Source organism: Martes martes (genome assembly GCF_963455335.1).
Source record: "Martes martes genome assembly, chromosome: 12".
In the NCBI taxonomy this organism is placed as follows: Eukaryota; Metazoa; Chordata; class Mammalia; order Carnivora; family Mustelidae; genus Martes; species Martes martes.
In genome coordinates this window covers 91,189,878-91,216,945 of record NC_137900.1, presented here as the reverse complement: position 1 = coordinate 91,216,945, position 27,068 = coordinate 91,189,878, and the positions used below count along the sequence as shown (strand labels likewise).

At 57.7% G+C, this 27,068-nt stretch overlaps 2 protein-coding genes across 6 annotated transcripts in view; both read right to left on the bottom strand.

The window, feature by feature from the left end:
• Nucleotides 1–922: 922 nt before the first annotated feature.
• On the bottom strand, nt 923–21,851 carry AIF1L (allograft inflammatory factor 1 like). 4 transcript variants are annotated; one of them, XM_080819384.1, is made up of 6 exons: nt 21,702–21,851; nt 21,463–21,524; nt 10,781–10,847; nt 8,935–8,976; nt 6,606–6,768; nt 923–3,795 (listed from the first exon to the last, which is right to left on the bottom strand). In XM_080819384.1, exons 1-6 carry the CDS (start codon nt 21,730–21,732, stop codon nt 3,708–3,710), a joined length of 453 nt encoding a protein of 150 aa, XP_080675510.1. In that variant the 5' UTR covers nt 21,733–21,851; the 3' UTR covers nt 923–3,707. The 4 variants fall into 4 exon arrangements, 3 of the variants coding, with proteins under 3 accessions (XP_080675510.1, XP_080675509.1, XP_080675508.1); XR_013967700.1 differs by having other exon boundaries at nt 3,618–3,795; nt 9,905–10,847; nt 21,702–21,821; XM_080819383.1 differs by lacking the exons at nt 21,463–21,524; nt 21,702–21,851 and adding an exon at nt 16,830–16,996.
• A 3,160-nt stretch (nt 21,852–25,011) lies between these two features.
• Nucleotides 25,012–27,068, bottom strand: part of LAMC3 (laminin subunit gamma 3) — a gene marked incomplete at its 5' end in the record, with an annotated part of 54,725 nt that continues 52,668 nt past the window's right edge. For both annotated transcript variants that reach the window (XM_080820700.1, XM_080820701.1), the window contains one exon: nt 25,012–26,557. In XM_080820700.1, the coding sequence (XP_080676826.1) occupies nt 26,307–26,557 (251 nt within the window). In that variant the 3' untranslated portion in view covers nt 25,012–26,306. The remainder of the gene's footprint in view (nt 26,558–27,068) is intronic.

The window sequence follows — 27,068 nt, the reverse complement described above, 5'->3', positions numbered from 1 at the left end:
CCGGAAGGAGAGGAGTTAGGAACCTGACAAACATCTCCAGGGCACAGCTCTTGAGAGAGGCTTTGGAGGGGGGCGAGGAGGAACAGAGGTTCCGAAAGCGGGTGGATGGGAGCCTCGGGGGCCCTCTTCGCTCTAAGCGCGGGGGTCCAAGGGGCAGGGCAACGGGTACCAAACATCGGCTTTGTCTACTGCTTTCAGGGTAATCATTTCCCGAGCAAGAGCCCCGGCTTCACACGCGTTGTTTAAGCTCCAACGCATCCTAGTTACCGAGTGGTTTATCGTTGCCATTTAACTGATGAGAAATTGAGAAAATTCCCCAGGGCCCCGCATTCGCAAAGTGTTGGTGAAGGCAGGGTTAGGATTCAGGTTGTCCGGATACGCTGATTGACGACAGTCCACCGTACAGGTGTTTGTGTTGGAATTATAAATGCTCTAGGACAGAAATCCTTCATCTGGAGCCTGTGGGCTAACTGGGGGGCGGGGACATCTTCTGCCTCTTACTGTTTGGTTTTCAGCAAATTGCTTATCTGCTCCAAGACTGCTTCTCATTTTTATTTTTTTAAGATTTTATTTATTTGAGAGAGAGAGCATGATGGGGGTGGGGTGGAGAAGCAGACTCCCCACGGACGTGCGCTCCCTACTTGGACCCAGAGATCATGACCTGAGCCAAAGGCAGCCCCTTAACAACGAAGCCACCCAGGCGCCCCCCTACTTCGCATTTTGAAAATAAGGTAACATAATAATATCAGCCTCATAGGGTGTTGTGAGGAGTAAATGAAGTCCTGCATTTAATCGAGCCTGGCACATAGGACACCTTCATTTAGAGCTGTTACTATATTAGCTACCTTTTCTGAATTTGCTGAGCCCAGGAACTGTCCCCAAAACACACAAGTCAAGACATTGATGTTTGTCTGTTTTATTTCTATCTATAGAGGTGATATCTGGTGCCACACACACTCATTCTCACACACGCACAACACACACACACACACACACACACACACTTCATCCACCTGAATGTGCCCGGCAAACTCCTTCCTTTTGTCACAGGGACAAAGCCATACTTAGCAGTCCCAGAGTTGCTGGTTACATTAGTTAGATTTGGTCTTTCAGAAAGAAGACAGCTGAAGTTTGAAGAAGCTTAGCCCTTAGCCATAGAAGTAAGTCCCAGAGCCAATAGCCACGATCTGAAATACACAAATCTACAAATCCCCTTTCCAGGGACCACTTTTGAGCCCCTCTCACTTCAGGAATTGAGTTCTAGTAAATGGTGGAGGAACTGGTGGTGTTTCCCAGGACACCCCTTCCAATGAAAGAACTCTTTCCTGCCCTTTCCAGAAGCTGGGGACACACCCATTAAAGTGTCCCCCTCCCTTAAAGGAGGCTTCCTACAGTCTTGCAAACTGTGGAACCCATTGAAATAAGCCTGGTTGCTTCTGCCCTCCTCTACAGAGGAACAGGTACACTGACTATAATGGGTCGTTAAGGAAAGTATCACCTTGCTCAAAGGTCTCAGTCTGTCCCAGAGAAGAGAGGCCAGTGCGGAGGTGTAGGGACAGGCAGTGGTTCATCTAAAGATCTGGTGGGAGGGGGACGCAGAGGAGGTGCTGGGGTGAGATTTTTCATTTACAGGGAGAACTGTTTTGTTGGGGTTTAAACTTCAACTAGGTTTGTGCATTTGAAGCAGCTCCTTAAGATGAAGGTCAGCCTGTTATGGCCAAATAATCTTGTTCCTGAACTGGTTGAGACCGACCAGTGGATTAACCCAACCTGGGCAATTCCCCAGCCCCTACCTGCTCCACTCCCTCAAGCTGCTGCAAGGGAAGCTCCTCAGGTCCCTGATTATGGGTCACTAAGGAGCCGCAGGGAGGCCACACCAACTCCCACCTCCAACAGCACCCTGACATTTCCACTCAAAGTTTGGCGAGGGCTTCTCCAAGACCTTTGCTCAGTCTTGGGCCCAGGATTGCAGTGCAGTCACCCCCACAGTCCCCTCTCTCCGTAACATTCATCCCACGGGTCATTGCCTGATTCTGACTTCCCCCACTAAATTCCACGAGTCTGTCCATTTCACTACCTGGTTCTTAGCTCTTGGCCCAGAGCAGGTGCTTAATAAATAGATAAAAGGGATGAGTGCATCTAAGTCCTGAGTGGGCAGGGTAAGGGACTCCAGAACACAGATGGGGTCAAGGCTGGCATCGCTGCTCAGCCAAGATGAGGCGGAGTAGGACACCTTCCGGGGCGAGTTCTGAGAAGGAGCTTGGCAGAGAAGCTCTAGGGAAGGCAGAACTGCAGAGGGAGCCGGGCCCTTACCCCACCCCTGGTGCTGACATGGAGACACTAGGAAGGCTGAGTCCTGGCCCAGGGCCTTCCCCAAGTATTGACCTAGGAGACTGCCCCTCCCCGGCCCAGCCCAGAGCAGAGATGAGGATGAGCATGGCATCCGAACAGTTGGGTTCCAGTCCAGACTTCCGTCTCCTGATTAACCCCTTGGCAAGGCACTTAATCCCTGTGAGCACCAGTTTTCCCACCTGTGAAATGAGACGATCGGTCTAGATAACCTACGGAGTGGACCAGGGCTCTCAGACCTTGGGAGTCCGTCACAAGGGACCCCAATCCAATCCCCAAGCTTGAGCTTTTGGGTGATTGGAAATAGAGAGATGGGTTAGAGGGCAAGGCACGTGTCAGGACAAAGTGGGGGGACTTAAAGCTTATAATAGGTGGTCAATAAATATCCGTTGGATGACCGATGAGTGAATGAATGAATGAATGAATGAGCAGAGTATGGCAGGAAGGCAAATACGGGGAGCACAGTCAGGTTTCAAGCAGATCCGGATCAGAAAGGAAACCTTCTATCTATCAGGTCTTGTCTTATTAGTGGTGCTGTTTGCCGTGAGCATTCTATTCCTCCTTCTCCTATCCTGTTGTCCTCAGCATCCTCCCCAAAAGGTGGCACCAGACCGAACAGACACCCCTCCCAAGCCCCCTCGCCTTCTTTCCACCCCTAAAGACCTTTGCTGCCCCCACAAAGGACATGGGGGCTGCACTTTTCCTCCGAGCTGCCTGTAAAGGTGTGGCTGTGGGCAAGACAAGAAGATTCCTTCTGGAACCTTCTTGAAGGGCTCAGATCAGCAAGCCCCTCTTCTTCTCTCCTTCTGTCGCCTCCCTGAGGATGAGAAGTGTGGCATGGGGGAGGGGGTCAGCGGGGGAGGTGGGACAGTGGGTGGTCACGCTCTAGATGAGTCAAAAGCATGGAACCCCAGAGCTGTCCAAGGAAAGTATGGTTCCCACTCTAGGGGCTTCTGAGAGGGGGCTGTGGCTCTGATCAGGGCCAGGCCAGCAAGCCTGGACTTAGCTCAGGGACCCTAGAAGGACGGACTGTGCCAGCTCCAAGCATCAGGATCACAGTCTTCCAGTCTCCCTGTCCTGGCTGCCCCCTCCAGGTTTTGGTCTGATGTCAGCCCTTCTGCACGGGGAAGGGGGAAGGAGGGAAGACGAGAGGGAGGGTCCCCAAGGCTCAGAATTCCCTGGCCCAGGGCCCCTTTAAGGCAGATAATTTGTGCTTTACAAAGAGATCACTGATTTTGCTGATAGAAAACGAAACAAACGCACGACGACCAGACAAAACAAATAAGACAAATCACGATGAATCAAGAAAGGCAGCAAGATCAGGAGGGAGGAACGGGAGCAGGTCCAGATGGTGGTCCTCAGGGCAGGCTGGCAATGTCTCTCTCTGGAGGGGGGCCAACTGGCTTGGGGCTGCTCTCGTTGGCTTTTCCTTCAAACATCATGACTCTGGTTTGGAGACAGAGGGGGGAAAAAAAAGGCAGGATTAGGATTCCTTCCCTCATCCAGGGAGAGATCATCCCAGCCCTCATGTCTGCAGGGTCCGCAACCGAATCCCTTGCATCCATTCTCCAGTGGGATCTTCTCTATGTGAAGGGGCTGCTAGTCCCATTTCACAGAACAGAAAACTGAGGTACAAAGATCTCTGTATTCGAGGCCATGCGTCTTCCCCTACCCATGCTGCCTAAAGAGAGAGCTAGGGTGGGTCATGGCTCTGCTCAAAACCCCTTCAGATCTTCAAAAACTACCCAAGGTTTTAACAGTAACATCTGGGGCGCCTGGGTGGCTCAGTCGGTGAAGCGTCCAACTCTTGATTGCAGCTCAGGTCATGATCTCAGGGTCATGAGATCGAGCCCCAGATCAGGCTCCACTCTGGGATGGAGCCTATTTAAGATTCTCTCTCTCCCTCTCCCTCGTCCCCTTGCTCATTCTCTCTCTCTCTCTCAAAAAAAAAGGTAGCATCTGGGAAGTAGAGGATAGGAGTTCCGGATGGAGCCTCTGAAGGGAAACAGCCTGATTTGAATCCCAGCCCTACTATTTCCCAGCTGGTGACTCAAGGACAACCCCACTGGCGCTCAGTTTCCATTTGGAAGTAAGGATGCCCAAAGGGCCAACAACCGTGGAGCTGTTTCGAGTACCCCCCACTCTTCCTGTAGTCACCCTTTGGGTGGGCTCTTTCTGTCCGCTGGCTATAAATCCCATCCAAAGGGTGACAGTCCACAAGCAGCTTACCTCCGAGCTGATCTGCACAGCCAAGGCCCTCCTTGACCTCTCCCCTTGGATGTCGAAAGGACACTTCCAATTTAATCCCTCAAAAACTCAGTTCCCAATTCCTGCCTCCCCCACCTGCTCTTCCCCCTAAAGTAAATAGCAACATCACTCACCCCAAATAGATCGGGATCATCTGACTCCTTGTTCTCCTCTAGATATCTGGGCATCAAAGCAAGCCTTCCAGCTCTGTCTCCCAAATCACTCCTGATTCCAGAAGCTTCTGCCTACCTTCACTGCAGCTTCTCCAGGTCAAGTGGCCCCATCTCTTGCCTGCACAGCCTCCCTCCTGCCACTCTCACCCCCGCTGCAGCCAGAGGCTTTTGAAAGTCAGCCCCTAGCTTAGAGTCGTCCAATGGCATCCCTCCACATTAGTGCCAAATGCTGAGTGGGACCCAGACCTACAAGGCCCCATGTCACCTGGTCTGCAAACTCATCCTTCACTCCATGCACTCACTGATGGCCAGACACACTAGCTTCTGTGCTGTTCCTTTGAGCATACAAGCACAGTCTGCCTCAGGGCCTTTGCACTTGCTTCTTCCGCTGCCTGGAACGCTTTCCCCTTCGGATGGCTCATCTCTTAACATCTCTCTCCCTTGAGGCTCTGGTCAAGTGTTGCCTTCTCAATGAGATCCTCCCTGCCCACTATCCCCTCCCTCTCTGTTCCTCTGTCCACTTGGTTCTTCTTGGTGCTACACCATGGCAATCTGGCGTTTTAGTTTCTTGGGTTTTTGATTTTGTTCTTGTCTGTCTCTTGCCATGAGAATGTAAGCTCCATGAGGCCAGCAACTCCTGTGTCCCCGACACCTAGAATAATTCTTGGTACATCGTTGGTGCTCAATAAATACTTGCTGAATTAATAAATGACACATCTGAGGGGTCACTGGGTAGACCAGAGCCGACCCACAGTAAACACACTAAATCTCGGGTGTTTTCTGAGAGCATCAACACTCCCATTGCTGCCACCTGCGGCACGCGGCATCCCAGGCGTCCCGTGGTCTGACCTTCACGGTTTTCCACACCGCGTGCCCCACCCCCCCTCACACCAGGCTGAACCGTGGGCTCATGAGCAGGTTCTCAGCTTCCTTGGGCCTCGACTCCCCCCCATTTGTAACAAATGAAGTAGGTATATTTGACATTCGTACGTTCAAAACCAGAGACGCTCCAGGGTATCTCTCTGCAGCGGGGGCAGGGGCTGGGAAGCGTGACCTTGGCCACCACGGACCAGGTGTTTGCCAAGAGCTGGGTACGGGGCTGCGGCCTTCATATGCGTCACACCGTAAGCCCTCGGGACGACATCTCACACAGAGACTCACCGTCATCTCTCGCTTACAAACCAAGAAACTAAGGCCCAGGACCTAAGGGGATTTGCCCAGACTTGATTAGGGGACGAGTAACGGCATCAAGATTTGAACTCTGCCTCCCTTTTAGAGCCAGTTGTTAAATGTATAATGCTCTCCACAGCCCCGTGGGGTAGTGGAATCACTTTGCAAATGAGGAAACCCAGGCTCAGAAGGTTTCACGGGAGATTTTTTTTTTTTTTAAGACTTTATTCATTTATTTGAGAGAGACAGCGCACAAGCAGGGGGAGGGGCAGAGGGAGAGAACAGACTGTAAACTGAACCGGGAGCCCGACGGAGAATTCGATCCCAGGACCCGGGATCATGACCTGATCTGAAGACTCATGACCTTCAGCTCATGACCTGAGCTGAAGACAGATACTCAACTGACTAAGCCCCCACCCCCCCCCCAAGGTGCCCACACGGTAGATTCATCATCCCCGCCATCGTTCTGCTTCCTGAGCGCTCATTCTACCGGAAAGTTCCGGGTACACATTAATGTGCCCATGACAGATGAGGAAATCGGATTCAGAGAAATCAAGACCCTCGTCCAGCAGGTCCCACTAGGCGTTCCCTCCTGGCTGGGCCGTGGCCTTCCCACGCACAACGACTCTGCCTTCCGAGGCCCTGGGAGAGGCAGGGGGTACTCACAGTTTAAGGACAGCTGACCGCTTTCCCAGCATCATGTTCACAAAGTCTCGGTAGGAGATGGTGTCGCTGACCCCCCCTGTCACCTCTGAGATCATCTTTTTCATCTCCAGATGGGTCTTGGGGACCCCAAGCTTCTCCATCATCCTCTTTAAAGACATCAGGTCTGCGAGAGGAAAAGCAGGTCTGTTAAGTGGAGACAGGCTGCGGGCCAGGCGAGGAAGCTGGTAGAGCTCCGTGGCTCTCAGCCCCTCCCCGGGGACTGCAGTCCAGGGCCTTTCTCCTCTGGGGCGGATGAGCCCATCACACCCTCCCTGCTCTCTTCAGAGGTAGTACAGTTTATTGGTTAGGGACAGGGACCTGGGCTGGAACCCAGTCCTGCTCTTTCTGGCTGTGGGACCTGGAGCAAACTACTTAACCTCTCTGAGACTCTGCCCTCATAAGCCATCAAATGGGTTGACGGGATCATTTGAGAGGGCGCGATGCACGAGAAGTACCCAGCACAAAGCAGGTGTCCGGCAGTGGGGCCGTTAGGGGTCTGTTAGGTCTGCTGCGCCCAGAGGTGGGTGGGGGGGGCTGTGTGCCTGATGCTCCAGCTCCCCGGGGAGCCACTGCCCAGCAAGGTGGGGTCAGGGAGTAGGCCTGACCCAAGGCAGGGAAAGCCATCCTGCAGGGTGCTGGGCGGCAGCGTCTCTCCACCTGCCACTCCCACCCGGCAGTCCCAGGGTTCCCGCCTCGCCCACAGGGCACGGGAGCCAAAAATATCCTGCAGAGCAGGAAGACCAACAAAGGAACAAAATTCAAGAAAAACAAGGGAGGCACCAAAAAGTCACTACTCTCTGTAGAATCGATGCCTCTGACCTCCCTGCTCCCCCGATCTTAGGCAATTTCCTCCAGATTGTTCTGTGAACAATGGGTCGGCAGAGGGTGGTGGGAAAGAGGCTGGACGGAGCCGATTTTTTGGGCCAGGGGTGTGGCACGACAGCTCACCCGAGAGCAGGACGGGCAGGACGGATGCCAGACCCCCAGGTGCCAGAACGTCCAGGGCATTTCAAAGAAAACTAGGCAGCCCTCTGCAGGGAAAAGTAAGAGGTTCCCCCCATGCTGCTGGCCAGGCTCGAAATTGGCAAGACCTTTCTGGAAGGCGGTTTGGCAAGATGCCTCAAAAAAGTCTTTGACCCAGAAGATCCAATTCCCAAGATTTACTCTAAAGAAATAATCGGAGATCTGGACAAAGATTCACGTACAAAGACGCTCTTCACAGAACTATTAAAAGTAGTTAAAATTGGAGCTTTCTAAATGCGCAATATTAAAACACTGGCTAAGTAAGTTACGGTCCGGCCCGCGATGGAATATTATGCAGCCATTAATTATATTTCAAAAGAAAAATGAATCATTTGTGCAAAACACTCACAATATATTATTTTTTAAAACGAGGTTCTAACACGGTTATAAAACAGCATTTGTGATTAGAATAAAGGGTGGGAGTATATAAACCAAAATATTCACAACGGTTATTTCTGGGAGGGAAGACTGGGGCTGACTTATTTTTGTCTTTGTGCCTTATTGCGTTTTCCAAAAGTTTTTATGATGAAGATGTATTAGTTTGATGACCCCAATTTTTTTTTTTTTAATTAAAATATTTAACAAGGAGAAGAAGGAGACAAGACGGAGGAGGGGCAGAAACATCGCAGAGGCAGCAACACTGAGCTCAGGGCCAAACGGAGCAGGGAGAGCCAGTTCGGGAACCAAAGGCTGCCATCTGGACCCTGAGCCGACCACCTGACCGCCACGTGCCCCAACCCAGTCAGTTCACCGTGCTGAGCCTGGCTTCCTCGTCTGTAAAATGGGGATAATTAAGCCGGCCTTGACCATGTCATAGCGCTACTCGTGAAGGTCAAGGGATGGTCTTGGACCCAAGGGCCATGGGACAGGCGTTTGTCACCCTCCACACCAGGACCACACGATACAGTCAGGGTCTGCTGGAGGAGGGAAGCTACGTACACAGAAGCACCGTGTCCAGGGCGGGCCAGCGTACAAAGGCAAGGACAAAGGAACCGCCAGTCCCCCAGGACCCGGACGTCAAGAGCCTGAACATCTCCAATGCCGGGCAGGGGTGGCACCTGGCATGGAAGGCTGAGACGTGTGCAGGGAGGTGGGTGGGAGGGAAGCAGCGAGGAGAAGAGTCTGGGGACAGTGGGTCTAGACTTAAGGCTGGCAGGCTGGCCTAGCCCTCCCCCACACAGACGGCCCAGTGGGGCTCTCCAGACCCTCAGATCCTCCCCCCAGCGGGGACACCCTCCTCCCCTTGCACAGTCGAGGCCTCACTCACCAATCTCGCCCTCATTGTTCAGGTCAAACTCCATGTACTTCTCTGGAAATCACAGAGCAAAAACGGGGATTAATTAGCTCCGAAGCAGGGTCCCAGAGATGCCCTCGAAGGCAACCGGCCGCATCCCCAGGGAACCCACATCCTCCTCCTCACGCCCTCACTTCGGGGTCTAGACACGAGTCCCATCACCTCCGCCATTGTCTCTGGAGAAAGAGCTCACCCTGCCTGCACCCCTCTCCCACAAGCGCCATGGAATAAGGCGCCGGGGGCCGCTGTGACCTTCTGCTGAGGGGGGCTTCCTCCCACGTTCCCGCCAGCATGAGCCGGCTGTGTCAAGTCACAGTGACTTCAAAGTGACTGGAACAGATTGCCAGGCCCTGATCTATGGGTGCAGGGGCTTTAGGAAGGGTGGGGTGAGGCGAGGAACTGGTGGGTTCTACAGTGTCTCAGGTGATTCTGATCCAGGTGTGGGAATCACCAGTTTAAGGAATCCCTGTGGTTCTGAACCTTTGCGCGGAGGGGGAGGTCTGTGGGCACCACTGAAAACCTGGTGCTCTCCCGAGAGAAATGCCGTGAACCTTCCCTTGACGCAAAGTGGCACATACAGTGTCCAGGGGTACACAGACCCTCCCCATCAAACCTCACCTACAGACCTTGAGTTAAGGCTCTCTGATCAAAGGCAAAGAGCCTTGTCCTCCCTCACCTTTGCATGGCTCTCCGAGGGGCGGCAGCAGGGGTCGGTGGAACGGGGCAGGGACGGGGGGGGGGTGGGGTGGGGTGGTTTATCCCACTACTTCTTTTTGTTCATGGAAACAGCCCCATTGCATAATGGTTCAGAGCAGGGGACTTTGGAGAGAGACCAACACGTGATCAAGCCTTTAACTCTGCCATGGGCAGGTCGTGTGACCCCACACAAGGGACCCCCACCTCTCCGAGCCTGAGTTGTTTCATCTATAAATTAAAGTCGCACCCGTCTCCCTCCCGGCTGACTTGGGAGGAGTTGGGGAGCTCACAACACAGCATTCGAAGTGCTTCCCACAAGGTCAACACTCAACAAATGCTTCGCCATCGGGGTCCTGCCTGAGGACAACGAAGCCGGGAGCGGTTTGAGGAGCACTTGGCAGGCTCTTTGCCTTGGAGCAGGGAGGACGTCCACAGTGCCAAGCCTGGGGTGGGGGGTGCGGCCTCGAAGCGATCTGGCGAGGTCCTCCAGCGGCCAGGGCTCCCTGCGCGCAGAGAGCATCTCCCAGGCAGGAAAGGTGGGTCTGCTGGGCTCCTTATGTGCACGGCTCCTCTCCTTTCGAGCTGCTGGCTGGGAACCAAGCGCCAGGGCCCGGAACAGAGGGACCTTTATGCCGCCCCCTCCCCGCGCGGGCTCCCGGGCCCTGTTTTCTTTTCATCCCGTGCTGCTGGGATTCAATGGGCAGAAACTCTGCCCCCTGCCCCACTGTGGCGACACAAACGTCCATTCTGCACAGGGGCTCCCGAGCCGCTCCCCCGCGGAGGGGAGAGGCCAGGGCTGCCACAAAGGGCTGATTGTGTGCTGGGGCCCCGGGAGCGAGCAGGGCCTGGGCAGCAGCGGACAAGAGCCAGCCTGAGCCCCGCCTGTCGGGCAGCCGTGGTGGGGTGGGGTGGCGGGGCTTCGGGCAAGGGTGAGGGGCCTGGGGTGGCATGGAGGCAGGTAGAGGGGCCATGGCTGGGGACCCCATCTCACAGCTCTCCAGGAGGAGGGCGTTCTGGAAGAAACAGGGGGGCACAGGCTGGCCTTGTGGGGTAAGGAATCCCATGCGCCAGGGGGCCAGCCCAGCTCTCCTGGGGAGGGGGAGGGCACACAGCCCCGGCTCACCTTTGAAGGCCGCGAGCTTTTCTGGCAAGTTCTCTTCATCATTGTACTTCTGGTCACAGAGAAACTCCTTTGAAAGTGAAAGGACAGCACCGAGTCCCGGGTCAGCAAGCACAGCTCGCTGCCATGTAGGCCCACAGTCCTGGTGTCTGCTCCCACACCAGGTGGCTGGGCTTGGCCGGGGAAGCGCAGGCGGCTCCGGTGTTTGTCCTGGCCTCCTGTCAACCCCCAGAGGCAGATCCGCAGGAATCTGCCCCTGGGGCAGGAAGGGTCTGCCCTAAACACCTCCAGCCGGCCTCTGAATTACCAGCGCAGGGACTGGCCCTCCTCCCCCAGGGCACCCCAGCCTCAAGATCCATGAGGCCATGAGCCCAAAACACAAGCTGCCTGGTTTCCAGCACTCACTTCTTAAGTGCGTGACCCAAGCTTATTAATTCTTCCCTATTCCTCTATGGTTTTATCTGACAAATGGGTACAGTCATCGCAGCCACTTCTCAGGTTTATAAGAGAATCCAAGGCGAACGTCCGTATGACTCTCGGCATACAGCGAGTGCTCAGGAAACAGCAGCTAGTGCGTTGTTAGTCTCTGCTCTAGCCAGAAAATGACTGTATATTGATTGGGAAGTCAGTTACTCTCTCGTCTGTGTCCTCAGCTGTAAAACAGGGCCACCTTCCGCTCAAATGATGCCTTTCAGAAGCAGATGTGCAGGAGGGGGAGGGGCGCGGGACACGAACAACAGCCTCCAGAATGAAACACTGACCCGCATGATCTCTTGGGCTCTCCCGGTGGGCCCACAGGGTAGCTACTACCATTACTCCCATTTTACAGATGACGGAACTGAGGCTCACCCAGGCAGAGCTTCACCTCCGCTCCGGCTCCCGGAGAGCTCGCATCCCTCACCCCGACACTTAAAGATGGGCGGATAGCAGCCGTTCATCGGGCTTCAAAACAAAATGCTGCTAATTAGTAAACACTCGCTATGCTGGGCATAGCGTCCAGCCACCTTGTTGCCGCTCTTCAAGCCGCCCTAGAGCCTGTATTCAGGTGGGAAAGCAGAGGGCAGGTCGCCATCCTAGCGCCAGACTCCGCAAATCCCCTCTCCTCCCTGGACCTCGCTTTCCTCATTACTGAGCAGACCAGACACAGGTGTCCCCCCTCCAACCATTTCTGAGGGACCACAGGGTACACAGCTCTGGTTGAGGCATCAAGGGAGCAGGTGAGACCAGGGAAGTAAGGTCCGTATTGTAAAATGACAAGAAGCCCGTGTGTAGAATGACGTTAAACGCCATCTGGACCTGCCACTCCATCTGTTTCTAAATTCCTGCAGGCACGTCCCACGAACCGACCCGAGTCTGTACTTCCGCATCTCCCAGGACACAAGACTGTCCAGCCTGCCGTGTAAACCTCCCTTTAATGTAGGAGAATGAATAGGAGAATAACTGAAGATAAAGTGCTCTGGGTTTGGGTCTCAGTGCCCTCCTCACCAGCTGTGAAATGGGTACAAGGGTACCCATCTCCTCGGGTAGCTGCCCCTTGACGGGGAAACCCACTGTGAATGCTTAGTGCCAGTGTGTTCGTCTGAGCTCAAGAATCAGCAGCACGGCTAAGAGCGAGGAGAATGTGATCCCTTCCAAGGCTCACGACCTCCACATTAACTCACCCCCTTCGACAGGGAAGGAGATACCCACCTGCCAGTCTGGCTCCCCTCCTTGGTTCTGGGGGCTCTGTCCTACCCCTTGAGCCCAATTTGCCTGGATCCCTAGAGGCGATCGGTACCTACTGTGGACGGGCTCTGGTCGGTGCAGGATTCCTGCTTTGGGAGGGCACTGTGCTGTCTCATTAGGGTAGGAATGGCCCGGCCAGAGAGGTCAGATGACCTGTCTGAAGTCCTAGAACTAGGAAGGTGCAGGCTCGGTTTGGAACCCGAGTCTGTTGGACTCCAGGGTCCAGGCCTCCAGCAGCAACCACAGGGCCACCCCAGGGCCCACCCTGTGGATCCGCCACACATTGGACCTGGTCAGCAGGTGCCATGCAGGGTCCTGCCCCCACTTAGCCGGAACTGGGCTCCCCTCCTCCTGGCTGGCTCTGTCCAGGACTTCTCTTCTTGGCTCTGTCTCGTCGCTCTTTTCCACCCCCCACCCCATTCTCTGACCCAAAGTTGGACAATTAACTCTTGTCTGTGGCCCCGAGCAAACCAGACGCCTCCCGGGGTCACAGGTCCCATGGTCTGCCCGGCAGAGGGACAACTAGGTTTCTCAGTCAGTGGTTCCCAGACTTTGGGATAACGCAGAAGGAAACACTTCCCAAAAAAGTAAAAATAGAGGGAGGTGCTAAGATAGGGCTGCCAAGGTTTTATTTTGCCAAGTGCAGACTCTACACAATCACCACTGACTGTTGCCACGAGTTCAAAGAAGGACATTCCGGGGGCGCCGGAGTGGCACAGTCTGTTGAGCGTCCAACTCTTGGTTTCGGCTCAAGGTCATGATCCGGGGGCCCTGAGATCGAGGCCCGTGGCGGGCTTTGCACTCAGCATGGAGTCGGCTTGTCCCTCTCCCTCGGCTCCTCCCCCTTCTCTCTCTCTCATTAAAGACATTTCGTGAGAGTGGGAAGTTCATAATTTTTTTTAAAGATTTTATTTTTAGTGAGAGAGCATGAGAGGGAAGGTCAGAGGGAGAAGCAGACTCCCCATGGAGCCGGGAGCCGAAGCGGGGCTCGATCCTGGGACTCCGGAATCATGAACTGAGCTGAATGCAGTCACCCAACCAACTGAGCCACCTCGGCGCCCAGGAAATTCATAATTTTTTAAAAAATATTTTATTTATTTATTTGACGGAGATCACAAGTAGGCAGAGAGGCAGGCAGAGAGAGAGGAGGAAGCAGGCTCCCCGCCTAGCAGAGAGCCCGATGCGGGGCTCGATCCCAGGACCCCGAGATCATGACCTGAGCCGAAGGCAGAGGCTTTAACCCACTGAGACACCATGCGCCCTGGAATTCATAATTTTTAAGTGGACTCCATTTAGCCTATGTTCGGTTCACTGCATTGCCCCCATGTTCCCTCAGCTTTACCATCTCGGGAACCAGAAAACCTTCACGTGGGAGGCACAAGGGTATGGGCAAGGCCCGACATCTGGGAACCTCTGGTGAGAGGCCTAGAGGCCCTCCCAGCTCCCCCGTTCTGGTTGACCAGAAATCCTGCACCAGCCAGAGCCTGTCCCCAACAGGTACCAACCCAGGCAGGTGGGCTCAAGGGGTAGGACATGGGCCTCGGTCTTGGAGAAAAACCACACACGGATGATCACAGGACAACCAGGCAGTGGCTCCTGTTCACTGGGCCCGACCCCGGGCTGGCTGCTGTGCCCGGGGTGGGGTTGGGGGGGGCACGATTATGGTTTTCTCATCGACGAAGCCAGTTTTCTCCTTGGCGCTTCCAACCACCTAATGTACTATTTTATTGGTGTTCACCCCCCGTACCCCCCACTGCTAGAATGAATGCCTCGGCCACCCTGGCCCCCTGTCTGGGCCTCCCCCAATGCCAGGCTTGCTCCCACATCGGGACGTTTGCCTTTGGCTGTGCCCTCTCCCTGCAGTGCTCATTCGCTGCCCCCGCGTGGCTCTCTCCCTCACCATCTTCACGCACTGGCTCAACTCTCCCCTTCTCAAGGAAGCAGACCCCATCCATCCTGCCCACTGCAGTCCCCCGCCTCCACTCCCAACCCCCCTTATCTTGCTGTGCAGCCCCTTTTATCCCACGGGATGAATCATCTGCTAACACAGTTCACAACGTGATGCTCATGAAGGGTGTTGTCCGAGGTCTGTCTCCGCGCCCGCACCCCCCACTACAGTGTAGGTTGCACATAGTAGGTGCTCAGGAAACATCTGCAGGCTGAGTGAATGAACTGAGACCCAGGGAGGATAAAGAACTTGCTCAACTCAGCACAGCCTGCAAGTGACCGAGCTGGGATTCAGGTCCACAGTGAAGGCTGCCTGGGCTCCTTCCCTGCACGGACCTAAGGAATCCAAGCGACCCATGGCAGTGGCTGTTGGAAGGAGGCCAGGGGGGAGGCAAGCCTTGGGCCACAGGTGCCAGGAGGATGAGCTTACTATCTCATGCCCCAGAGATGCCTAGCACCCAGTAGTGCCCAGCACACAGTAGGTGCTCAGGAAACATCGGCCGAGGGACCGGAGAAGCCTGGCATTCAGCCCAGAATCATTTTCTCTACTCTCAGCCCAGACATGGTGGGGCAGCTTTGCAAACGCGTACGTGTGCGACACAGACTGGAGGAGTCAGAGATGGGAATCCCATTTTTCCTTAGGGTCCCAAATGACAATGGCTTGAGCCACAGAGTGACCAGGGCTGGGAGAGGCATCTGACCCGGTCAGGCGTGGGTGGGGGTTAGGGAGGCTGTGCGGACCAGGCCTTTGGCAGGGTGCCAGGGAGGGGGCAGGTGGGCAGCAGAAACAGGAGTTTCCACTGGTGGGGCTGCCAGCTCCCACCCCGGCTCCGAGCTTCGGATTCTTGGTTCCTGCTCATGCACAGCCCACAGCTTCCCTACTTCCAGGCGTCCTTCCCCCCACCCCCTTACCCGGGATCCTTGCCCAGCCTCGGGGGCACAGCCATGCCCAGTGGGCAGGTACTCTGTGTGTCCACACTCCAGGACCCACAGCTGCCCTGTCTCTGGGTCCTCAGGCAGAGAAGAGCGAGCCACAAATACACGTAAGTGCTTATACAGTGCCCGGCCCCTCGTAAACACTACATGAATGTTAGCTGTGTATTACTGGGACCTCCAAACACTTAAATGAGTACAGTTCACTTATAGCCCCCCAGCTCGCCATCCAGAACATCATTACCCCCTCCCCCAACCGGGGCTGATTACGGTTTCTCTTTCCCCTTTCCAGGTATTACCACTGGAGAGATGGGATAACTGAGGCCCTGACACGTTGCTCAACCTGCTCAACGTTACAAGCAAGGTGTACCTCCCTTCACCGCCCGGCTCCTTCCCTGCCCCAAACAAGGAGACGGTGGCCTGGCCACAGGTTTCTGGGCAAAGAAAGTCAACTCTGAGTGTTACCTTTCCTCTTAGGCTGCTACAGAAGGAGGTTATTTCAGAGGCCAGGGACCCACTCGATAGCCCTCTAGGGGGACATGGAGGGTGTGTGGATGCGTTCCTCCACCCCCATGCCCCTCTCCCACTCCAACTCCCTGTCCCCAAAGACCGTTTTTTCCAGCTGCAGAAACTGCTGTCAGGGCCTCCAGGGATGAGGGCTGCTGGGGAAACTGAGGCACCAGAAGGGAAAGTCTTGCCTCAAGCCACAGTGGTCAGGAGACCTCCATCAAGTCCCCAGCAGCAGGGTGTGAGGGGCAGAGGGCTTGGGGAGGGAGGTTGAATCAAGTGGTCTGGGTTCAAATCCCAGCTCCAGCACTTGCTAGCTCTGTGGCTCTGGGCAACTTGCTTTACCACTCTGGGCCTCAGCTTCCTCATCTGTAATATGCAATCGTAACAATAGAACCTCCTCCTTGGGTTGGTGTAAGGATTAAATGAGCTAACTGCAGAGAGAGAGCTTGGCTCCTAGCACATTTCCTAAGCGTAAGCAGTTACAACCAAACCCAAGCCTCACCAAGAGATCAACGTGAGCAGGGGAAGGGCAGAGACCTACCCACAACTCTCCGTCCCACACTGCGCCACGGAGTCCTCCTGGTAAGCCTTGACCCTCGGGCCATCCCTCTGCAAGGGCAAACTGATTTGTCCTTGGACACCTGGCAGACTTGGCAGCGACGGGCCATCCACACGGGACAGAGTGCTCCCATCTCAGCCCCAGGGGACGGTGCCCACAGGCACACCTGCTCGCTGCTGCCTCTCTTGGTCCTCTCCAACCTCTGATGCACATCAGAACCCGCCCCTCATCCCTGGGAGCCCCATCTAGGCACTTAAGCCCGGAAGGGAATATTTCCAAGACCGGCAGCCCCTGCCATGTCCGGCCTTCCAGATCCCTTGCCACCTGCCTGCTCTCCCTTCCCCCACCCCCTCCTTAACTCTCTTTCCGGGCTGGTACCTCTAGCACCTGCTCCCGGATGCTCGCTCCCGGCCCTCCGTCCTTGTCCTTATGTACCAGCTGCAGCAGAATTTTGGGGCGGGCAGATATCACCATCTTGGAGGCCATCCAAGGAGCTGGTGGCTGCAGCCCTGGGCAAAACCCCCAAGGACAGGCAGCACCATAGTGGGCCTGGGCCGAGATGGCTGTGACGCCACCCACAGGCTCTTAAAGGGCCAGCGCCAGGTCCATTCCGGGCCTGACGCCTGGTGCGCAGAGGGAGCCTGGAAGGTGCCCCCACAAGGACAGCAGGCTCACGTTGCCCACGGCGGCTCCGGGGCCTCATCTGGATGCAGCGTCCTTGCCAGCAGGTGGGGCAGCCGAAGAAAAACACCCTACCGACTACACAAATGAAGCGGCCCTGACAGAAATTCCATCCCTGGCTTCCTGTGACACGGCCACGCCAAGGTCGAGCCCGGCTGTACCCGCGCGGACACTGAATCCTCGGAGGCTCATGTGGCCGCTTATCACCATCTCCCTTATAATATATTAAGGAAGAGCAAGAGACACGGGTGCCCGGCGAGGCCAGCTGGGCTCATTCACCCGGGCAGGGACAGGCAGGGTGGCACAGGGTACACAGGAAAAGAGACACACCTGTGTCGTGCCCCGCTCGGGTCTCAGAGGTCCCCTATGCTGGGGCAGGACAGGGGACCTGTAACCCCAGGGCACAGATTCCCCAGCCTGCCCTGTCCAGCTCTTCCCAGTACAGACGGTGTGTGGGCTCTGAAATAACCATTAGGCTCCTGAACGCTGCAGGGAATGCCAAGTGCCCTTGACTCGACCCAGGAGGGCTGGAAAGGCGGGACAGTAGCCAGAGATCCTTATCACCTAAGCAGGAGAGGCTTGTGTCCCAGCTCGGCCGTGGCCACCTGGCAGACGGGGTCCTGGGCGAGTCAGCATCCCAGCTCTGCCACTTCCTGGCTCGGTGACCTTGGGCAGGTGACTTCACCGAGCTGTTTCCTCATCTCTAAAACACGAGCCTGAGGAATCCCTGTCCCACGGGGATGTTTATAGATTCCTCCTGCACATCTGTCTAGTCAAGTGCTCCATCCAGAGGGTCAGTGAGATGACAAGTCCTGGTATGGGGCAAAGGCACGACCCGCGTTACTGGTTCAAGATTCCGGCCCCTGGCTGGTTCGAGATGCAGCCCTTGCCGTCCTCCGGGCTCCTCCTGCTCAGTCCCAAGGGTGAGGGCACTCTGCAGGGCAGCCCCCCAGCCCCACTGCCTCTCTGTGTCCCTGTGGGAAGCTGCAGAGAGAATCTGTCCCGTTGCCATATAAGGCCAGGCCTGGCTGGCCCGGGGTCACCTGCCATGCCACCAAGGCTCAGGGAATGTCAGCTATGTGGGGGGGGGAGTAGGAGGCGGGCGCAGGTCCTGCCTGCTTCAGTGGTGCAGAGAACGCCCGCACACACAGGCGCGTGCACACAGAGGCGCGTGCACGCACACACATGCACGCACACATGCACATGCACGGCAAAGGCAGGGAGGCTGGCTTCAGGCAGTTCACTCAGCCCCTGCGAGTCTTGTTTTCTGTAAAATGGGAACAGACACTCACGAGATGAGAGTGAGCGTTTCATGAGATAACGCCTGGAGTGCTCCTGGCACGCTGCCCGGCTCCTGCCAAGTGCTCAGAAAATGATCACAAAAATGAGAGCAAAACCAAAAAGAGTGCATCTCCATGCAGGCCCCCGGGACCTCCAGGTCCACGCAAGTCTCCTTCTACTTTGGCTCCTCACCCTTATAACAACAAGAGCGAAGACTGAGCCGCCCTCCCTGGAAGCTGGCCTGGCCCTGGGGCGAGGGGAAAGGCTCCAGAGGAAACCGGGGTGCTGGCCCAGAGAAGCCCCCAGAGCAGCCGGCCAGGCTGGGCTCGGCCCCGGGCAGCAGCCCCGGAGGTGCTCAGGCCTGTGCAGCCGGTGAGTCATGAAGCCCCATCCTCCAGGGGCTCCTGCCTCCGAGAGGCCCCTGGGAAACTGCTCCGTCCGGCCCCCCAGGAGCTCTGTGCCAGTGGGGCCAGTGAAGCTGCACCCCAAAGCAAGCCAGTCTGGGCTGCCAACACGGTTCCCTCTAGAGTCCACGCACACCAGGGAATGTCTGCTGTGGTCACGGTCATGGGTGAAGCAGACTCAGACCCTCAAACAGAGCGACTCCCTCGGCCTGCAAAGAGCTCCTGTCTGGTCATCTGATTGTCGCGGGGACAGAGTGGGGATCCCTGCTCCCACTGCAGGCGGGGAAGCCTACGGTTCTGCTCTGTGGAAGGGTCCCGCCCACGCTGAGCAGCCGGCATAGGCTGCGGCTCGCACCAGACCTTGCCCTGGGATTCTGCTCCCCGAGTCTTTAAGCACCAAACAAACTGATAAGGATCATGAAAGCTGTGTGCTTTACAAGGATTATCTCCCTGAAAAATCACCGCAACCAAAATGCCATAATTTCAAGTGGCGTGCCCAAGGTCACAGAGCCAGCAAGCGCTCTGCCCACCCCTGCACCCCCACCCCGGACTCCACACTACGGGGGCGGGGGGTGCCCTGACCTCCTGGGCGGGCGGGGGGCGGGGGCGCACAGCTCAAACTTCTGGGTTGATCCTGGAGTCCCCTTCCTCTGGTTTGATCCAGCAGCTAGACAGCAGCCTGGGTTCCCACGGCGGGGATCAGAATAGCTTCTCGGCAGTCAGAGGACACTAGACGACAAGCTCTGTCATCGGCTTCTGTGTGGCCCTAGCCAGTTGCCTGCCCTCTCTGGGTTTTGGGGTCCCAACGTGGTGACACATGGCTGCTGCTTGTTCACTTTCTCCAGTCCCAGCACTGTCCAGATCAGCCCCCAAGAACCACAGCCCCACCCCCTTCTGAGCCAAGCCAGTCCACTGCCCAAACCATCAGGTAGCCTACTTTACAACCCCCCCTCCATGACTGCCCCCCACTAAGGGCAGGACTGGCATGAAAGTCCCACACACTCTCAGCAACTGTGGTTTGTCTGACCGTAGTCCCCTCTCCCCCATCTCCAGCTGTCTCTGGCTCAGGGTCCTGCTGGCTGTGGGTGGATTCAGCCGGCTTGGAACCCGCCCTGTCGAGTGGCCCAGGGGGCTGTATGAGGTCAGGGTTCCAGGCTTCTGTCCAGAGGGCAAGAGCAGCCAAGACCAAGACCAAGGGCGGGCTGGCTGCAGAGTAAACTGGGAGGGAACCCAGCAGCCTGGACCCCTGAGAGCCCCAGCCACACGACCAGTCTCCCTCTCAGCCGTGCTCAGGATGGCCCCAAGAGGCAGGTGATGATGGCACAGAAGGGACTAGAGATTACTTGGAGGGACCCTGGGTCCCCAGAGCCCTGCTTGGGATTCCTACAGCCAGCAGAATGAAATCAGACGGGCTGCCTTGTTCCAGATACTCCGGAAAAAAATCAAGACCGCAAGCCCAGGCGAGAAGAAATGCTACAAAATACGATGGCCGTGCGCAGCCCCGGACCCACTTCCACACAGCCTTGACCCGGACCCTGCTGACCGTCACCAGCTTCCCACTTGGGGACTCTGAGCTGGGCTTGGACCTTGGGTGCCCAGCCGCTGAGGGAGCCAGCGGGGGGGATGCCCAGCCTTGTTTCGGGGGGACCCTCCTGCAGCCTGTTGGGAGGGAATCTGGGAGGTGTCTACCTTAGGAAAGAACTCTAGCACCGTCCACAGAAGTCAGCCCTCCTGCCAGGTGCTGGGCCACGCACACTACATACCTTCCCTCGGTGAGCCCTCATGGTGGCCTCAACTTTGTTCTGAGATCGGGATTCCTGATGGAGGCTGTGCCTGAGCCCAGATCTCATGGGACCCCAGACCCTGGGTTGTGCTGCCTTTGAGTTTTGGTCAATCCAGGCAGGCCCTGACACTTTTCCTTATCTTCTAGAATTTACCGGGCCATTAAGCAAGTGTTTATGGAACTCCCATGGCGCACCCAGCAACAGCGGGATTTCTGTACGGAAATCCACGAGGTCCAGCAAGAAAAGCATCAAGTGTCTCAGGGAACCTTTCCTAAAAGCTGGAGTGGGAAAGAGTTGTGGGGTGGGGTGGGGTGGGGGAAGGGTCTTGCATTTTCTGTCTGGGAGGGCGCACCCACGGGGCAGTCTGGACCCCAGGTTCTACAATCAGCCCCACCTGGACTTGCCGGGCCATCGCGGGGCAGCCACCGAGCCTCTCTGGGCCTCCATTCCCTCCCGCGGCTGTACTACCGGGTGCGGGGGCGGGGGGCGGCTCAGAGACATCGGGGGTCCCTCCCTGAGCCCAAGTCTCGCCGCTGGTCCCAGGCGGGCTTCCGGGGAGGCCGGGCCCGGAGGCATCAAAGCTCCCGGGCGAGCCCCACCTCCCCAGTCTGAGAGTAACAACTTGCAACCCGAGCCGCGGGAGCCGAGTTGGGTGGAGGCGGCGGAGGCGGTGGAGGGGGACCCACCTGGGGTCGGAGGCACGGGGCGGGGGCCGGGGAGGAGATCGAGGCAAGCCCAGAGGAGGAAGAGAAGGGGGTTGATGTTGCGGCAGGCGCAGCCTCGCAGACGCAGGCGGGACCTGAGGGGCGCTGGGATATTTGGGGGCGACTCGCAAGCCGGGCCCGGGCGGCGCGCGCTTACCCGGTTGATCTCGGCCAGCCTCCTCTCCTGCCGGGCTTTGAGCAAGCCGAACGCCTTCCCTCCTGCAGGAGACAAAGAGGCGGCCCGGGAAGCTGGGCGGGGGCGAGGGGGTCTCCCCGGGCCGCGCGCCGCGGACCCCGCCGTCCGCCCGGCGCGCGCAGGTGGCGGGCGGGGGCACTCCGCGCCGCGGTGGGGGGGGGGGCAGGGGCGCGGGACAGCGCGGGGACGGCCGCGCCTACCTTGGAACCTGTTGCTGAGCGCGAGCGACATGGTGAGCACCGGGCTCCCGCCGGCTCGGGGCTGGGCGGCCGCGGCGAGGCACGACGAGGACGGACGGGCGCCGGGTCCGAGCTCCGGCGGCGTGTGGCGGCGGGACGGAGGGGCGGAGGGATGGCGCGGGCGGCCGGACACACCCCTCCCGCCCTCCTCTCCCCGCCCCCCCGCCCCGGGCCCTCCCGCCCCGCCACCCGGCCGCCGGCATCAAAGCGCCTATTATGCGGGACGCCGCGCCCGCCGCCCGCCCCTCTGCTGGAGGGCGCGGAAAATGCACGGCCCGGGACCTCCCCGGGCCCCTTTCCCGCTCCGGGCCGCGATGTCCCCAGAAAGAAAGCGGGGACGATCTCAGGACGCACTTGGGTTCCTTGATCAGCTAGGGTCCCAGTGGCCGCGAGCGCGCGCTCCAGCACCGGCCGCTGTTACGTTACGGTGGCCCTGGGCGCGCGGCGCTGGTAGAAGGCAGGCCAGCCTCCCCAGTCTCTACTTTTAACTCTTGGAAGAAAAATATGAAAACTTTGAGGTGGTTTTTTTTTTTTTTTTTTTTGGTGTGGTTGGGTAAAGGCATAATGACAAAGTGCCGCGAAGACATCGGTGACACTAAATCCATCAGAATGATTTGTGTTTTGTTAATGAAATCTGTTCTTGAGCACTCACTATGCCCCAGCTACTTTGCCAGCTCAGTACAGCATAGATTTACGTTGTTTAATTCTCAAAACTCTGCAAAATAGGACTTGGTGTTCCCGGGTTACGGAAAAGAAAAGTCAGGGAGCTGGAGCTGAAGCCCAGTAGGATGGTGATAAGCCAAGCCTCCGACTCCTGGGGCTAGGGGGCGTGGGTGCAGGAACCAGGGACTAGTGACGGGGTGGTAATGAAGTCTCAAGGCCAAATCAGGACATTTCTGAGAGTGAAGGGTGGCAGTCCTCCTAAGTACGCCGACAGCCACAGGTACAAGCAGGAGCTGTCTTGGGCAAACCGCTGTCCCAGTCACCAGTAATGCAAACCCCCCCCCCACCCCCCCCACCACAGAGTGTGTCCCTGGGAACTGGATCTGGGAAGTCTCCTTCCCCACAGCCTTACCTTTGTCTTGCCCCCAGGACTGGGGTCCTGGGGCCAGCTGGTCGTCTTTTCTGTGGTTGTCCCTGGGGGACAAAGTGGCCAGGTTGTCCCAAGGAAGGGGGCTGGACAGGATGGAATGTCCCACGGTGGACCCATGTCAGGGCAGCAGCAGTTCAAGGCCCCACGTCCCCAGCACGGTGAGCACCTGCTTCCCCCCGGTTATTCTCTGATGCCCACCCACCCCTAGGGTTTGGATCTGGCCAAGCTGTGTGGTCTGGGGCCCAGCACTAGCCTTGTCTGAGGCTCAGTGTCCTTTGCTGCAGGATGGAGGAAACAGTGCCCCTCACCCAGCAATGGCTGTTAGAACTTTTATGACTTTCAGGGTGTTTGGAGCAGAGAGTAAAAGCTTGCAGGGGAGCAGGGCTTAGGAATTACAACCCTTGGTTGATGGGAGATGTTCCATCTGGAGGCCAGATTAGGGACCTGACCTCGAATGGGGCCCTCATGACACCCTTCGCAGATCAGGCTCAGATGGCCTGTTGCCCCGGTCAGTTGCAGTGACCGGCCACCCCACCTCCCAGTGCTCAGCTGCTGGGCTGCACTGCTAACCAGATGTTCAACAGCTGCCACATTCCACCCAGCACAGCCCCACCTCTGGGGCCAGAGTGGTTCTGCACACACCAGGCATGACCGGACTGCATGAGTCATAAGATGTCAAGCCTGAGGTACGTCAGCATGGAATGGAGAAGAGGCCCGGGCTGCACACCCCCACCCCACTGGGATGATGAGACTGGGCTTTGCTGAGCCCTACAGCTTGAGTGGATAGGGGTTTAATGCCAAGAGCAGGCATCAGAACGGCTGCGCGCCTCTATCAGCGCAGAAACTGGGTGTTGAGGAGGAGGGTCTGGAGGACATCAGACCCGATCTATCCTGGGGTCTGCAAAGAACCTTGGTCTCCTTGGCCCTTCCTATACCAGTCATCAATCATCCAACTCCCTGCAGAGCCCCAGCCTCCCGCCCCTGTCCTTCCTCTCCTATCTACCCAGTCACTCCCTGGGTCATTGGTGTCCACCATGTTATACACACACACACACACACACAACCCTCACCCGCCGTGGCCTTGGCTTTCGGGTTGTCTGTGGAGGAGCAGGCCTCTTTCTCGGAATGCTCTCCCCCAACAGATCCGGAGAGGATACAGACAGGCTCTCAGTATACGGCTTTGTACCCGAGACTCCTGCTCTTCTGACTAGGAGTGGGGGGCCCCGGCCTAAGCTGGGTCTGTCTTTTTGGGGGGGGATCAGGACAGCTTCAAACTTGTCTCTGCGTTTGACCAATGAAACGGGGCTAGGGTCCGGGGGCGTGGGCATCCTCTTCCATCGTACTCAGGAAGAGCAAAGAAAGCTATTCTGCGCCCAGGGGGAGCGTAGGGGGGTAGGAGACAGAAGCAAACACGGGGGTGGGGGGGAGGTGAGGCAGAGGCAAGGGGAGGGACAGGAAGGATGGGACAGGAGAGTCCCTGGAGGCTTGGCAGTCTTTCCCACCCCAGGATTCTAGGAGACCCTCCCACGTCCTCCCAACAAACTCCCCTTTTTAATTATACCAACTTGAAAGGGCTTCAGACCATGTGGCCGAGCTTAGACTGCCCACGCTCCATAGTCCATCCTATCCACACAACCTGGGTTTCTGGGTGATCTGTGCTGGCCAGGCCCCCACCGTGTGAACCCTGAGCTATTGCCCAACCTCCTGCCTGGAATGTTCCCTCTGACTCCCCGCCCTTTAAGGTCTGGCCCAAAGCCCTCCTTCTTCTCATTGGTGTTTCTCCCTGAGCCTTTCTTGAGCTGGGGGACACTTGATTTTGAGTTCACGGTGTCCTGCCTCCCTGTCTCCAGCCTGAACCAGAGGCCAGCCAAGGGCCCCTCATGCTCTCCTAGGCTTTGCCTGACAAACCCCCCGGAGCAGACGTGGGACAGCAGGTGTCTGTGGCCGCCAGACCCCAGCCAAGCCCCCACGGGAAGACCCTGGCAAAACCAGTGAGCTCCACTTCTGCCACCTTCCTGCTACTGCCTTGGACCAAGAGCGATCACTGAACATTCCTCCACCCACCCGCTGGGTGCTGGGTGTGCGCACCCACATGCCAGGGTAGTGAGTCCGCACCCACAGCTGGGGCCCCTGCTTCCAACCAGCAGGAGATGACCAAAAGCATGCCACCCAGCTAGTAAAGGGGTCCTTTATTTTCACATTAAACAGAACCGGTCCATGTTGCTGCCTGTCCACCCCGCCCCCTCCGCCTGCAGGAGGACGAACCCCGGGAGGGGAGGTGGGCTCCTGGGGCACGGGTCCGGGGTCCCGGGTCCAAGGGCCTGTTGTGGGTGGGAAGAGGGCCCCGGGAATGGGGAGGAGCTCCGGGAGGAAATGCCAGGAATCCTGGGCAGAGGCTGGCAGGGGGCCTGACTGCAGGGGGGCTCCCCAGCATGACAGGCTGGAGCCACAGCCAGGCTGCCACACCCAGCAGGGACCTCCCAGGTGGTAGATGTGGCCACAGAGCCTCAGGGCCAGTGTCAGTCAAAGCTGACAGGGGTCTTGGGGGCCCAAAGAGGAGCTCCCCCAGCACCCTAGGTCCCCTGACCCAGGCCTGCTAAGGCCCTTGAGGCTCAGCTCTCCAGCTAGGCCACAGGCTGAAAGGAGCACTGGGCCCAGGGCAGGCGATTCTCAGGATCCCAAGACCAAGCATTCCAGGAAACCAGTGATAACCGTGCAGGGCTGGGCCATCCTCCTGGTGGGCCGAGGAGGCCACACCCCAGCCCTAGAGGTCCCTGGGCCTCAAGCTCCCCTGCTGAGCGCCCCCTGCCCCAGACTGCTGCCAAGGATCTTCCATCTCTTGGTCTGCCTGGTCCCTCAGCTGCACGAAGTGGCCGATGGGCAGGTGTCCCGGGATGTCCTGCAGCAGGACAGCGGGCAGCTCTGGGGCCCGTGGCTCTGGCTCCTGCCCCGCCCAGCCTGGATCCCTGCAGATGGCCCCCCTCAGCCTCTCAGGCACCAACTCTGCTTGGGTCCTTGCCTTCAGGAGCAAGCGTGAGCGTGGTGGTGCTGGAGGGTAATTAACATACCACTCCCCTCCCAGCATCCAGAGGGCATACGGCAGAGTTGGTGCCCAGGAACCGGCTGTGGACAGAGTGGAATGTGTACACGCACAGAGGAACTGGCAAAAGCGTGTGCCTCATGCACACAGGTGTGTCCCCACAAGGTGGGCATGTGTTCCTGACACTGGGGTGTGCGTGTGGACGCATCATGGCCTGGGAGTGTCCACCCGGGCGCACTGTGTACGTACGCGGACTCTGGCAGGCATGGAGGGGACGTGGCTGTGGACTCGGAAGGCTACGTGAGTATTCCCTGGGGGTGGGCACGCGGCCGCAGGCTCTGGGGGGGGTGTCTGCCGGGGTGCACCTGTGGGGTGCATGTGCCTGCCCCGGCCAGGGCCACAGTGTTGGGGGGGGGTGTGTCCTGGGCGGCCCTCACTGCCAGCTGGCACAGCTCTGGGGCAGGCTATGTAGAATGGCTTCCAGGTTCTGCTTGTCGGCACGGATCTCAGCGAGGTCGTTCTCGAAGCTCCGGATCTGCAGCTCCTGCTGCTCCGACTCCCGCTGCAGCAGCCTCAGTTTCCCCTGCAGGGCCCCCGGCGGGCTCAACTGCAGCCTCAGACGCTCCAGTGCCCACTGGGTCTCGTTCAAGGCCTGGGCTGGGGCCTGATGGGTGTCCGGCGACCCTGCAGAGGGGCACGGACGGCCTCAGCGTAGACCGGCTCTCCCGCAGGCCCCAGCGCCCGTTCAGCGCCCACCCCTGAGACCTCTGGAGACCCAGACCTTCCAGGATTCTGACTGCCCATGATCTGCCAGGAAAGCAAGGGACAGAGAAGGCAGTGTGTCTGGTCTGGGCACCCCAGTGGGTTCACGTGAAGACTCTGGAACTCTCCCCCTTGGCAGCGCTGGGCAACGGTTCCTTTTTGTCGTGGGTATTACTGTTATTGATAAAAAGAACGCCCCGCGTGGGTCCTGAGCCCATCTCCTAAAGCCGTGTGTGGCACAAGGTCCCCATGGCTCCGTGCCGATTTGCCGAGAGCACGCATTTATAGATGCCTCCTGTGCCGAGACGCGGAGGGCCCCTGGGGTAAAAAGCAGTGTCCCTGGCATTAGAATGAGGGCTGCAGAAGCGGATGGGGCAGGAGGGGCTGCTGGATCCCGTAAACAGGCACCAGGGGTCTTGTCCTGGCCCAGGAC

Bases quoted from the DNA above. Each gene is read 5' to 3' on its own strand.
- AIF1L (XM_080819382.1), bottom strand. From the start codon at position 16,664: ATGTGCATCAGAGGTTGGAGAGGACCAAGAGAGGCAGCAGCGAGCAGG. The intron at 6,769-8,934 runs GTGAGTGAGGCC...TTCCTCTCGCAG, and splicing joins GAACAATGAGGGCGAGATTG to ACCTGATGTCTTTAAAGAGG. The intron at 3,796-6,605 runs GTGAGTACCCCC...TCTCCAAACCAG, and splicing joins CGGTCAGCTGTCCTTAAACT to AGTCATGATGTTTGAAGGAA.